The sequence below is a fragment of the Rhinichthys klamathensis genome, unplaced genomic scaffold (genome assembly GCF_029890125.1).
Source record: "Rhinichthys klamathensis goyatoka isolate OS25496 unplaced genomic scaffold, OSU_Roscu_1.1 h1tg000191l_1, whole genome shotgun sequence".
NCBI classification, from domain to species: Eukaryota; Metazoa; Chordata; class Actinopteri; order Cypriniformes; family Leuciscidae; genus Rhinichthys; species Rhinichthys klamathensis.
This window is the reverse complement of record NW_026606717.1, coordinates 2,541,771-2,554,334: the sequence shown is the minus strand read 5'-3', so window position 1 is coordinate 2,554,334 and position 12,564 is coordinate 2,541,771. Positions and strand designations below refer to the sequence as shown.

General features: G+C 37.3%; 1 protein-coding gene across 1 annotated transcript in view; it reads right to left on the bottom strand.

Moving 5' to 3' along the window:
- tenm2b (teneurin transmembrane protein 2b) overlaps positions 1-12,564 on the bottom strand; it is a 300,496-nt gene that overhangs the window by 211,683 nt on the left and 76,249 nt on the right. Inside the window, exon 2 of the mRNA XM_056262103.1 lies at positions 10,317-10,577. Within this exon, the coding sequence (XP_056118078.1) occupies positions 10,317-10,542 (226 nt within the window). The 5' untranslated portion in view covers positions 10,543-10,577. The remainder of the gene's footprint in view (positions 1-10,316; positions 10,578-12,564) is intronic.

The following is a 12,564-nucleotide window of genomic DNA, read 5'->3' as shown; positions in this document are numbered from 1 at the left end:
TGACTCTTGGTGATTCTATGGCCATCTTTTGCCATATGCAAGAGTCTGTCCATGAATTTTCTTGGCAATGATTTTTGCAGGGTAGGTTGCCAGTCTTTTCCAAAACCTCCCCATTACATGGAGTAGGACTCAAACAAACAAGCATTCACAACTTTAGCGTCTCCAATTAAACCATACTGCATGTTTTTGGATTGTGGGGGAAACCGGACCTGCTGTGAGGTCGACAGTGCTACCCACTGAGCCACTGTGCCGTCCTTAGAGAGCATATGGCTGACTAAATAATATTTAAGATCTTACAGAATGGTACAGTATTACTCCTGCATTTAAAGTCATAATGTATTTAAACGGTAAATAGCTGTAATGTTTACACATTAAAACATGTCTCGTGTCTGGGGAACACCATGGAATACAATCCAACAGACACATGCAGTGACATGCAAACAACAAATTATGCTGTTATATAATTGTTACAAAAGATGCCGCCTGCAGAAAAGAAGAACAGACGAGTAATTAAAACTACTTCTGTCAAATTAAATGTTGACATGATGCTTAAGTGCACCATTAAGTCCTCTTTTTTTGTTCTTATACAATCTAAAGTACAACCAGGCAACAAAAGAGCAAAAATATGTAAAATGGTTTGGGGCGAATTCAATAAACTGCTAGACACACACACACACACACACACACACACACACACACACACACACACACACACACACACACACACACACACACACACACACACACACACACACACACACACACACACACACACATCACTATCTACAGTGACAATCGCCCAGCCAGGAGTAACCTGAGGCTAAGCCCATTGCTCAAAAGCACAAAGGATTCCCCTTTGTGTGATTTGAACCAACAACACTGAAGTTTCCAGATCTTTCACCATTTGGACTGCAAGTTGCACTTACATGTCATACATTAGTTTGATGCAGTTTTAAGTCAACATTAATTACTGTTCGCAATTTTCCTTTATTGTGTCCTTTATAATGCGACTTTATAATACGTCCTTATTGTGACATATTTTGAGTGAAATGGAATTTTGTAGGCCGTCACTTGATTGAATGGTATAAAGTGGGCATTAAAGTGTGACGAAATCCAGTCATTTCAAAAGGAACCCACACAATTTTGCGTGAGAGCAAAATATTTTCCCAATCAAATTTTGAAATGGGATCAAGTTTGTCACACTTCACCGTGTTGACCAACACAAGGCAGCTTGGTTAGAATATGACTTCTGCATATCAACAATATATTGTTGTGATTTCCCACATCACAACAATAGATATTATATCTTTTTAACCCACACAATTTTGTAAAAAAAACTATTTTATATACCAGATTAGAGCCAAAATTAATGCTAAAATTGTGCCTAGCTTTTGGTTAACGTTATCTGATAGCCCTTGCCTAATTAAATGACTTTCCATAAAAAAAAAATAAAAAAAAAAAAAAATATTTGCTTCGAAATAACATTTTAAACTGCACGGTTGAATCATTCAGAATAAATGTTGACATAATTCTACCAAAGATTGCATTGCATTGACCATAGAGAGTGAGAGAGTGAGAGAGTGAAGAGGAAGAGAATAAATGAGAAACAAAGAGAAAGATGAAATTACATCACAGAATGGAAGTTAGAGATATATAAATGCACTACATTGTACTCAAGGTCAACATCTCCATGAATGGAAAAACCACAGCAGACATCAAAAGCTACTGTATGCCAATGAGACAGTTCTGTTTAGTTAAGTGTTTGTACACCAGCTAACTCATTTTCACCATTCCCAGTGCATTCTCATTCTTATTCCACTTGAGCGCTCCCATCAATATTACATCTCAAGCACTATACCCATTACACACCGCTCTCTAGCAGAGGCCTAATGTTCCTCTTCAACATGGAAATGATCTCTAATTGAGATGGAGACTCACCTGGACCCCCACAATATTTCAAAGTTCCTCTAACAGGCGGTGGGTGTAGGAATACCTTAGATCGGCATTAAAACATAATCTGCTTTTCATTGTCATGAGTGTTGCTACTATCGCAAGCTCCCGCTGTCGGCTTTGATGGCCGCCGGCTGTAATATGGATGAAAATCCTATCAAGAGCTTGTTAAACTACCTACTCTTACTCCAAACAAATCGAAAGCTTGAAAGCGATGCAGTCACATTGGTATTGATCTTGAGCGACAAGTCCATATGATGCAGATCTAAAATTAGCCATCATGTGGGAGAGCAAATTTCAAAATGGAAAAGTACAGACTAGATATTCCTTTTAGTATAGTGAACTTTACGCATTGCAGTTTATACCCAGAATTAAAGGAATAGTTTGCCAAAAATGAAAAAAAATTCACTATTTAATTAACCTCATGTCAGTCCAACCCTGTACACGAAAAATAAAAATAAAATGTTTTAAAGAAGCTTAATGTAGCTCTTCCATCTATGTAGCTAATAAAGCTAATTTGAAGGTAATCAAGTTAAGTTGGAGCTAATCAAGCTATAAAAATAAAAAAGCATCATAAAAGTACTACAATTGGAAATTTTTTAAAGCCATATTGTCATGATCTCTGCCTGTGTTCCCCTTGCCTTGTGTGTACTTCTATGTTGCTTCCTGTTCTTCGCCATGTTTTGTAGTTCTTTGTAGTTTTTCTAGTTGATTAGTTCTGTGATCATTCCCAGGTGTGTCTTTTTTGCCCATTATCTATAGTATTTATACCACAGTGTTTCTGAACTGAAGTTTTTGGTCGAGTCTTGTCCTACATGGCTGTGTTTTGGTGTGCTCATTCTATCTCCGTAGCTAATTCTCGTCCTTCGGATGAGACGTTAAACCGAGGCCCTGACTCTCTGTGGTCATTAAAAATCCCATGGCACTTCTCGTAAAGAGTAGGGGTATTACCCCGGTGTCCTGGCCACATTCCACCCATTGGCCCCTGCCAATCATGGCCTCCTAATAATCCCCATCCACTGAATTGGCTCTATCACTCTCTCTCCTCTCCAACCATAGCTGGTGTGTGGTGAGCGCACTGGCGCCGTTGTACTGTGGCTGCCGTCGCATCATCCAAGTGGATGCTGCACACTGGTGCTGGTTGAGGAGAGACCCCCTGATATGATTGTAAAGCGCTTTGGGTGTACAGTAGTACATTTGAAAGCGCTATATAAATGCCTCATTCATTCATTCATTCATTCATTCATTCATCTCTGTGTTGGATTGTTATCATGTTTATTCTGTCATTAAACTAATAATTCATAATAATATTATTGTATATAATAATATAATATAATAAATAATATTTGTTATGAATATGAAAATAAACTATGCATGCTTAAAGGGTTAGTTCACCCAAAAATGAAAATTCTGTCAGTACTCACCTTCATGTTGTTCCAACCCCGTAAGACTTTCGTTCATCTTCGGAACACAAATTAAGATATTTTTGATGAAACATCTTCTCAGTTATCGCGCATGCGTCGTGACGCGCCGCTCTCGTGAACTGACATCAGAGGCCCACACGGAAGAAAATGAATAGTTGAATAAAGTCGTTATTTTTGGGGGTTTATGCGCACAAAAAGTATTCTCGTCACTTGATAAACTTAAGGCTGAACCCCTGTAGTCACTTGGACTATTTAAACAATGTTTTTACTAACTTTTCTGGGCCGGCAGATGAAATTATATAGAAGCATATGGAGGAGTCAGACAGCTCTCAGATTTCATCAAAACTATCTTAATTTGTGTTCAGAAGATGAACGAAAGTCTTACGGGGTTGAAACAACATGAGGGTGAGTAATTACTGACAGAATTTTTGGGTGAACTAACCCTTTAAGGTTTTTTTTGTAGTGAAATGGTTATTTAAAATTCTGGTCACATTTATTGTACTATGACATTGTTACAGTGCAATTACACTAATAAGTATGGAGTAATTTTAATTAGCATGTGCTTACTACAGAATTAGGATTAACCTAGTAAATGCACGTATTATGTCTAACAGCACATTCAAATAAAGTGTTACCAAAATTCTGCGTATCAATTATCAAAGATAAAAAATAATCGTCATCGTACCATCCATTAAAAGACAATGGGTCTCATTCATGAAACATTCGTAAATATACGAGTAAATATGCGAGTGATTTGCGCGTAAAGAGACCTTCCCGAAAACTCTTCTCCTGATTCACAAATACTTCGTAAACGTCAGATGTGATAGTGAAATGTGTGTGTGTGTGTTAATGAATTCCAATCAGTCGTAAATGGGATGCGCGTGCACGTTCATTCTCAATTACCATAAATCCCACCCATTAAATCCGACTGACAACTATATATGGGCATCATATTATGACATGAAAAAAAAAAATTCTCAGATGCAGAAATTGAAGTTTTATTATCAGAAGTTCATTTAAAACGCCACATTTTATTTTCAAGCGTACATAGTGGCGTATCGGGTCCTAAAAAAAAAAGGAAGCGTGGCAGCATATTACAGATGCAGTTAATGGAGTTTCATCTGTTAATCGAACATTCCCAGAAGTGAGAAGAAAATGGTTCGACATTAAGCTTGAGAGCAAAAAACGAATTAGTTCACTTCGGAAAAATAGTATTCAAACTGGAGAAGGACCACCATTGCAGATGCTATTACTGGCTCTCATAATAAGAAAAACCGTATGTAATTACTATATATAATATTTTTTCAAAATGCTGTGCAAATATGTACCCGATTAAGGTGAATTAAAATGCAGCCTTATTAATGAGCAAAACATTCGGGTGTTAAAGGGGTCATATAATGGTACATGCACTTTTACAAGTTGATTGTACTGAAATGTGTGTTGGCAGTGCCTGTACACAACCATCATAAAATGATAAAAATCCATCCAGTGGTTTTGTTTTAATCTCCTTATATGTTTCCCCCTGCCTCAAATCGAGCCGTTCGAGCCTGTGACGTCACAAGCTCGCACGCCCCTCCCACGAGTGTTGATTGACAGGAGCGTTTCAACACAGACCCGCCCTCGCTCATGAGGAAGCTGGCAATCGTAGTCTGCGCGGCGCGGACCGGCCATTGTTGATATGCTGGAGCACTGTCTATGAGCAGAATGGCGTCTAAGCGATTGTGGTGTTCTGTTCTTGGGTGTAATAACGAACACAGCAGTCATTTTAATGTTCCTAAATCCGAACCGCTGAAGACGCAGTGGCTGAGTTTGTTTTCGAAGGGAACATTCCCCACGAGCAACGTCAATGCTCTCATGTTTGCGCGAATCATTTCACACCAGACTGCTTTATAAAGGAGGATCAGTATAAAGCTGGATTTGCTAAGAAGCTGCTCATGAAAAAAGGATCGGTACCAGATATTCGTGTTCCTGCTGAATCTCCAGAAGAACGGAAGTGAGTGTAACGTTTTATTAAACTTTATATTAATATATTAATCTTTGCAAATCGCTAGCTGCACGCTTCACAATGAATGCGTCTATGGTTTACACTCAGGGTACATTACGGCATGTTTTCTATGTATGACGTTCTCAATATAATTCATAATCCCACGTTTATACTGAACAACGCGTTATGGTTATTGTGTTATTGAGTTACAAACGGTGTAGCACAGAACAGAGAGGCGGGGTGAGCAAAGCTCATTATCATTTAAAGTCATATGCACTGAAACGGCGTGCTGAAAACAGAGCTGTTTTTGACCAGGTTAAATAAGTGTTTTCTTACAATACTAATGAGAATTTTTAATTAAAGTATATTACAAACTTTTAATTTAGACCCTAAAGAATCATATTACCTTGTACAAAAATGGCATTAAATGACCCCTTTAAGCGCACTGTTTACGCATGGCTGGGAGCAGGTGTAGATTTCTTGTGTACCAACTAACATTTGGAAAATTAGAACATTTTAATGAATCCGAAAATGTTACGCCAGAACCACTTTACACACGATTTACACAAAAATTCGTTCTGCTCGTGTTTCATGAATGAGACCCTATGTTGTTGAATGACAGGCTGATCTGATGTGTGCAGTCATGAAATCAGAGACTATCCACTTGACTAAATCTGATCAGAAGGGGTCACCAGCGATGCATCTGCCACATGATATGTCCATACAAGTATAAACAGTAATCCCTCTCGTCTGATCACTTCTGATAGGATTATCTGAGCTGGATGTTAATCTCAGGTGGAAGCAGAGTCATAGAAATTGATATAGTTGCTGCTTTCCTCCAGATGTACTTTCCTCCATCATCATCTCTCCCACTTCCCCGTTCACCCACATTACCCGTATACTGTAATCTCAATGTTCCACTATGTTAGGAGGCTCAGATGGAGGACGATAAGCACATGCTACCAGATGTTGTGCTGGAAAAAAGTGCACTAAAGGGACCATAAGGGGGTTCTGGGCTGCCTGAGAGGCAGAGCACTCCTTCCCACAAATGTCCATAACGAGTGCTCCCGTACTTCCGAAGATCCCTCGCCATATGGCCTTTACTGAGGCAAAGCTGCCTGCAGAGCACTGTACATCTAATACGGCCATGGACCACCAGCTTGGAGCGTCCTACAACCAAAAACTCCTCCCTAAGCCATATGAGCACATTCATGGCGAGTTTGTTCAGATGTAATGTGGAGCCCACAACGCTAGCAGGTAAAAAATAAATAAATAAACGTGGACCAGAAACCTCAGGCTACTGAAAGCTAGAGACTGCTTGTCCTGGTTCTGTGTCTATCATTTTCTCTCTCTATGTCTCAGTCTGTCTGATCCACTCTGAAGATGACGCAGCAGTGTGTAGCTCGGTCTCACTGGTTTGGGCTATTTTTACAGCACACATTGAAGGAGAAAAGTGACGACAAGGTCACCTCTTGCTTTAGGTAGATGAAACTTTGCTATAATGAGATGTGGGCACTGCTAGTGGGGCACATCTCATCTCAGACTATTAAAAGATTCTCTGTTTCATGCAATCTTTGAACTACGCCTGAGCCAGCATCTATGGAAAAACACAGAAGCCTGTGGAAAAGGAAGAAAAAAAACACTGAACGACAGGCAGTATCCCTCTCCTGGACATTACCGAATCAAAACCTGACAAAAAAACTCCGCTTCAGGCTGTATTGTGAGTTTGGCTGAGTCTCCACAGAAATATTGTGCTGCAAAACAACCGTATGTTGATTCTGGAAGCAATCCGGACTGAGAGTGGAAAACCCCAGATATAATCAAGAGTAATAATAAAGGGTAGTTGATGAATAATATGAGTTTGTTTTATTCAACATCAAGACTTGTGGTTCGCCTTATTCTTAGTGTGACTAGTTGATTTTTATATTTGATCATTTATTTTTATTAGAAAAAGCTAATTCAAACACCTTCGTATATAAATACTGTATACACTACCGTTCAAAAGTTTGGGGTCAGTAAGATGTTTAAGACTCTTATTCCTCTATGTCTCTCATCTCTTCTGCTCACCAAGGCTGCATTTATTTGATCAAAAATACAATAAAAGAGTAATATTGTAAAATATTATTACAATTTAAAATAGATATTTTTTCTATTTTATTATATTTTAAAATATATTTGCTCCTGTATAAGGCAAAACTGAATTTTCAGCAGCCAGACTTCAGTGTCACGTGATCCTTTAGAAATCATTATGCTGATTTGCTGCTCAAGAAACATTTCTTATTATTATCAATGTTGAAAACAGTTGTGCTGCTTAATAGTTTTGTGGAAATTGATACATTTTTCAGAAATGTTTTAATAGAAAGTTCAAAAGAGTTTTTTAAACAATGTAAATGTCTTGACTGTCACTTTTGATAAATTGAATGTGTCCCTTCTGAACAAAAGTATTAATTTCTTCAAAAAAAAAAATCTTACTGACCACAAACTTTTGACAAAATTATCTAACAAAGATTTAAAAAAATAATAATCATATTTTAACACTGAGATCTTCCATTCACAACAGTTTTTGTTACAATTCTAATTCTTGAATCTGATTGGTTGAGAGCACTTTCCAGCCATTCCCCTAGACATGACATCTGTGTCATGTGCTTCAGGTCTTAAAGTGACATCAGCCTAATAAACCTGCTGCAGTCTGTGTCATTAATGTTAATCAAAGAACTCACTCACTGCTCTTAACTGAATAACATGTGTAGCTTAATAAAAAAATAATCTATATTCAATTTATAAATTATGCAGTGAAGACTGTTAAGTGTTTAATAATTTTATTTCATTTCTGGACATTTCCTGTTAGATCAAATATTTAAAATATACTGTGTTTATGTTGTTTCTACATTAATATGGAGATTAAATGTGAACATTTTACAATATAAAAATATACTTAAAAACTTTAATGTTAGGTGTGATCATTCGCCATTAATTACAGAAAAAAGTCTGATTTATCAGTTATTTTTTTCAATCGATTGACAGAACTATATATATTTATATATATATATAACCCACTCAAAGTATTTTGACTAGATGAAAATAGTAAAGTTAGTTAATATACTGAAAGGATGAAGGTTCCAGATCAAGCACTGCAGTTCACCTCTATTATCTCTTTATCTGATATCGACAGACCTGGCTTAAGGTGTGTTTGTAAGGACATCTTTCAACATTGGCTCAAAGTTTTTAAAACTTCATGTTTACAATCAATTTTTTGTGCAGGAAAATAAGCTCAGTTGGTCGAACCGTAATTATAACCGGTCAACACTTCATCGCAAAATCAATTTGAGCAAAACAAAAACCTGGCAGCACAATTTTCAAAGATAAAAAAAAATTCACTTTCTATTTTTTCCCACCCAGTTGCAAGATTGTGTTCTTGGATGAACTGACCCTAACAGGCAAATAAAATCACGGCTAAATACCAGACAGAACACAACTTCTGTCAGAAAGAAAATTCTCTGTAAAAATTCCCGGTTGTGATTAAAATGAAGACAAAACAGATTGAAAGTGCTCAATGATATTCACATGGCAATCATGAAATCCCTCCTGATATAAATGGCCTTGATGTAAAAATGAAATGGCATATCATTTAATATGCTAATAACAATCAAATTATATAGATGCAGGGTTCTTCCGTGTAAATTCAAGGACCAAAAAAATTTTTTTAGGAACTACGGTCTAATGTATTCAGGTTCATTTAGTAATATAAAATAAATCCTTTAATTTAGCTAGTTAATTTATCTTAAATTAGTATATTTAGTGAGTTTTTCCCCCTTTTTTCAGTAGCACCTCATTGCAGTACACGAGATCCAGGGGGCGGAGTTGGATCCAGATCTAAGGGGTGGAGATGGGTAGGATTAGGGGTGGGGTTAGGGATCAGGGGGCGGAGATGGGTAGGTTTAGGTCAGGGGTAGGCAAGTTCGGTCCTAGAGAGCCGCTGTCCTGCAGAATTTAGTTCCAACCCTAATCAAACACACCTGAACAAGCTAATCAATGTCTTCAGGATTACTAAGGCTATAGGCAGGAGAGGTTTTTTACAGTGTTGGAGCTAAACTCTGCAGGACAGCAGCTCTCTAGGACCGAACTTGCCTACCCCTGGTTTAGGTATGTGTAAGGTGGGAGGAGTTGGATCTGGATCCAACTCCTCCCCCTGGATTTCGTGTTCTGCAGTGAGGACCATCTCCCTTTTTTCAGAATCACTCTGCTCCAATCCGGTTTACCAGGTCAGTGTCACTTGCATGAAAGGAACAATAGCTTTCAACAAATACTTGAAACTTTAGCATACTTCTGTGCACACAGATCAAAAGTTTCAATAGCTGCAAATTAAAACTTACCACAGAAAATCTTCTCTGTTTTTATTGCAGGGGGATTATGTGGTTTAAAATGGATAACATTCATCCATGATGGCATTTGTGTTAAAGCCCCAACTAATGAGAAAACTCTGACCTAAAGACTGCTTTATCCAACATGCACTTAAGAATTGCTACATACAGTAGTCCTCTATTTGCTTTAAACCTGTATTTGTTATATTGGATGAAAGTGAAAAGACAAACAAAAACATAAAACAAATAAAATTAATTCAAATTGAAATCCAGTCATTTTAATCAGGAATTTCGCATGAGGGCGAAAGATTTACCTTCACACATTTCACAACGGGTCAAGTTGGTCACAAAAATTCATCGGGTTGACCAACAGAAAGCTGTTTGGTTTAAAAGTGACTTCTGTGTGACCCGTGCTTTATACATCTCTAAAAAGGTTTTTTTTTTCAGTGTAGACTCTACACTACTGAAAAAAAAACTTTTGTTTTTGCTTGCAAAATTTGGTCGAAATGTAGCTAATGTGATGTACCTGTATAGCTGCCATATTATTTACCATTATGATTTCTTTCATTAATATATTAATTACAGTAACAATCTTACCTTGTCTGACATACTCTTCTGTCTGCTGGTGCACCAACTCCGCAACACATCCTCCATAGCGCAAGCGTCCGTCCTGCTGGTAGGCCTTCAGCCTCTTGCTGGAACTGTATGATTTCTGTGACACTACATGGCAGTTCTCATTGTCCAGAGAGCATGTAGCGTAGTGCAGATCCTTTCGGCATGGACCCGGTGTCAGAGAGCGCTGCTGTCTGTCCTTCAAATCCATCACTGCAGAAGCTGACGGACAATTATGTCAATTACCTGCAGAAGAAGACAGAGTGTGTTGTGGGTTTAGATTTATTTTAGGAAAAAAAAGGGGGAAAAAACTACTACAACAACAATATCATCACACTTGGCGTTGCAATGTGCACTTATGCTGGCTTCACTTGCTATCGGAAATTTACTTCTGAAGTTGTGATTACAAGCTTGTGGCATTCAATTGCTTTGTTGTCGGAAACAACAATCATGGTTTATTCTTGCCACAAGGTTCATTGTTGCCTATTTATTGGGGAAATTATTATTAAAGCCAATATGATATTTAGCGTCCCATTCATTGACAACAATATAAACATTCACAGCGTTATCTAGATATAGATAATTCTGGAATTTCAGTCTATTTTTGTGGTGTATTCAACATAAAATATGCTTCAAATGATTATTCATATATGTAAATATGCATTACTTTAATGACAAGAAGACAAGGCGATGTAGCTGTTGTGGAAAAAACTAATAAAGAATGCCAGTCACAGCAGGAATCATTCTTTCCTCCGCCGTGTTTAAAGTTTATGGCCCTCCCAACTCTGGAACTGGATCAAAATTATCCCCAAGCTTACTAGTTGTAAATAAAACTTTTTTATTTACAAAAAAATGTATTTAGGAAACTCATATTTACGATCCGTGTTGGGGGTAATGCATTACAAGTAACGCAAGTCATGTAATCGGATTACTTTTTCTAGTAAAGTTAATTTTTCAAATAAGTAACACAAGTTACTTTGTTATCCCATTTATTAACTGACACCTCCCCATGTTGACAGAAATCGGAAGTATAGAGGCATTGCGTGCGCTGTTTAAACATGATGGTTACTGTAGTTCTAGACTAAATGTGAGCATTTTCTCGTTACACTTGCACAAAAAAAAGGTTCAGTATTCCTGAAAATAAAAACAGTGAAATGCCAGAATTGTCAGGGTTCTGTCACTTCTGTCTGGGTTATATTCTGGTTGGTGACAGAGCTCTGACATTCCCAGTTTGTCCTGTGTTTATGTTTAGTCTGGTTCATTGTGAGCACATGGCTTGTCTTGTATTCCTTGTGCCATGTGCTCTCCTGTCAATTGTCTAGCCCCTCCCATCTCATTCATTACCTGATAATTGATTAATCTTCCCCAGCTGCTTTGTTCGTTACATTTGCAAAAAATAAAACATTTATTTTATTTTTTGTTCTATGTTGTTAAACTAACAAGCAAGCCCAGCCCAGGTTAGAAAAAGTACACATTACTTTCCATAAAAAGTAATTAAGTAATGTAATTAGTTACTTTTTAAGGGAGTAACATAATATTGTAACACATTACTTTTCAATGTAACTTCCCCCAACACTGTTTATGATAATTCCGATAGCACGTGAAGGCAGCAGTAACAGGTATGAAAGCAGTCTCACATCGGGTATGATACGATAAGAGACGTGTTAGATGGACATCTTTGGCATCTTTGTGTCACGTTTCTTTAATTTGTGTAAACGTTTCGTGTTTTCTATCCCTATTTTGATTATGATGATCATATTTCATAAAGTATACAACCAAACACTTCTACTTTGTCAGCAATTTAAAAGTAAAACCCGAATAAATGAATAAATAAATACATTTAGATAGTAATTTTCACAATACACATAGTTTCCAATCAACTTTACAGAAAATCATGATGTTACTGTTTATTTTAATACCTTCATGTCGTTATTTAGCAGATTAGAGATGGGTGATTATAGTTAATTTTTTGCTAAGCAATCAAGCAGTTGAGATTTTATAGTGAATTGTTTTGTGTGAGTGTACAGTACTGTATGTATGCAAATCAAGTTTGATATACTTATATAACTGTTCTTCAAGACATGTTCTTCAGACTTGCGTGTGTGGATGGGCGAAAGTAACATCAACCCATGGTCTTAAGGTACATCAAGGACGGAAGAAATGCCTGAAAACCACCAACCCAGGGCCCCACATTAACCGGATTCTGTCAAGAAGGTTAAATCAGTCGGATGAG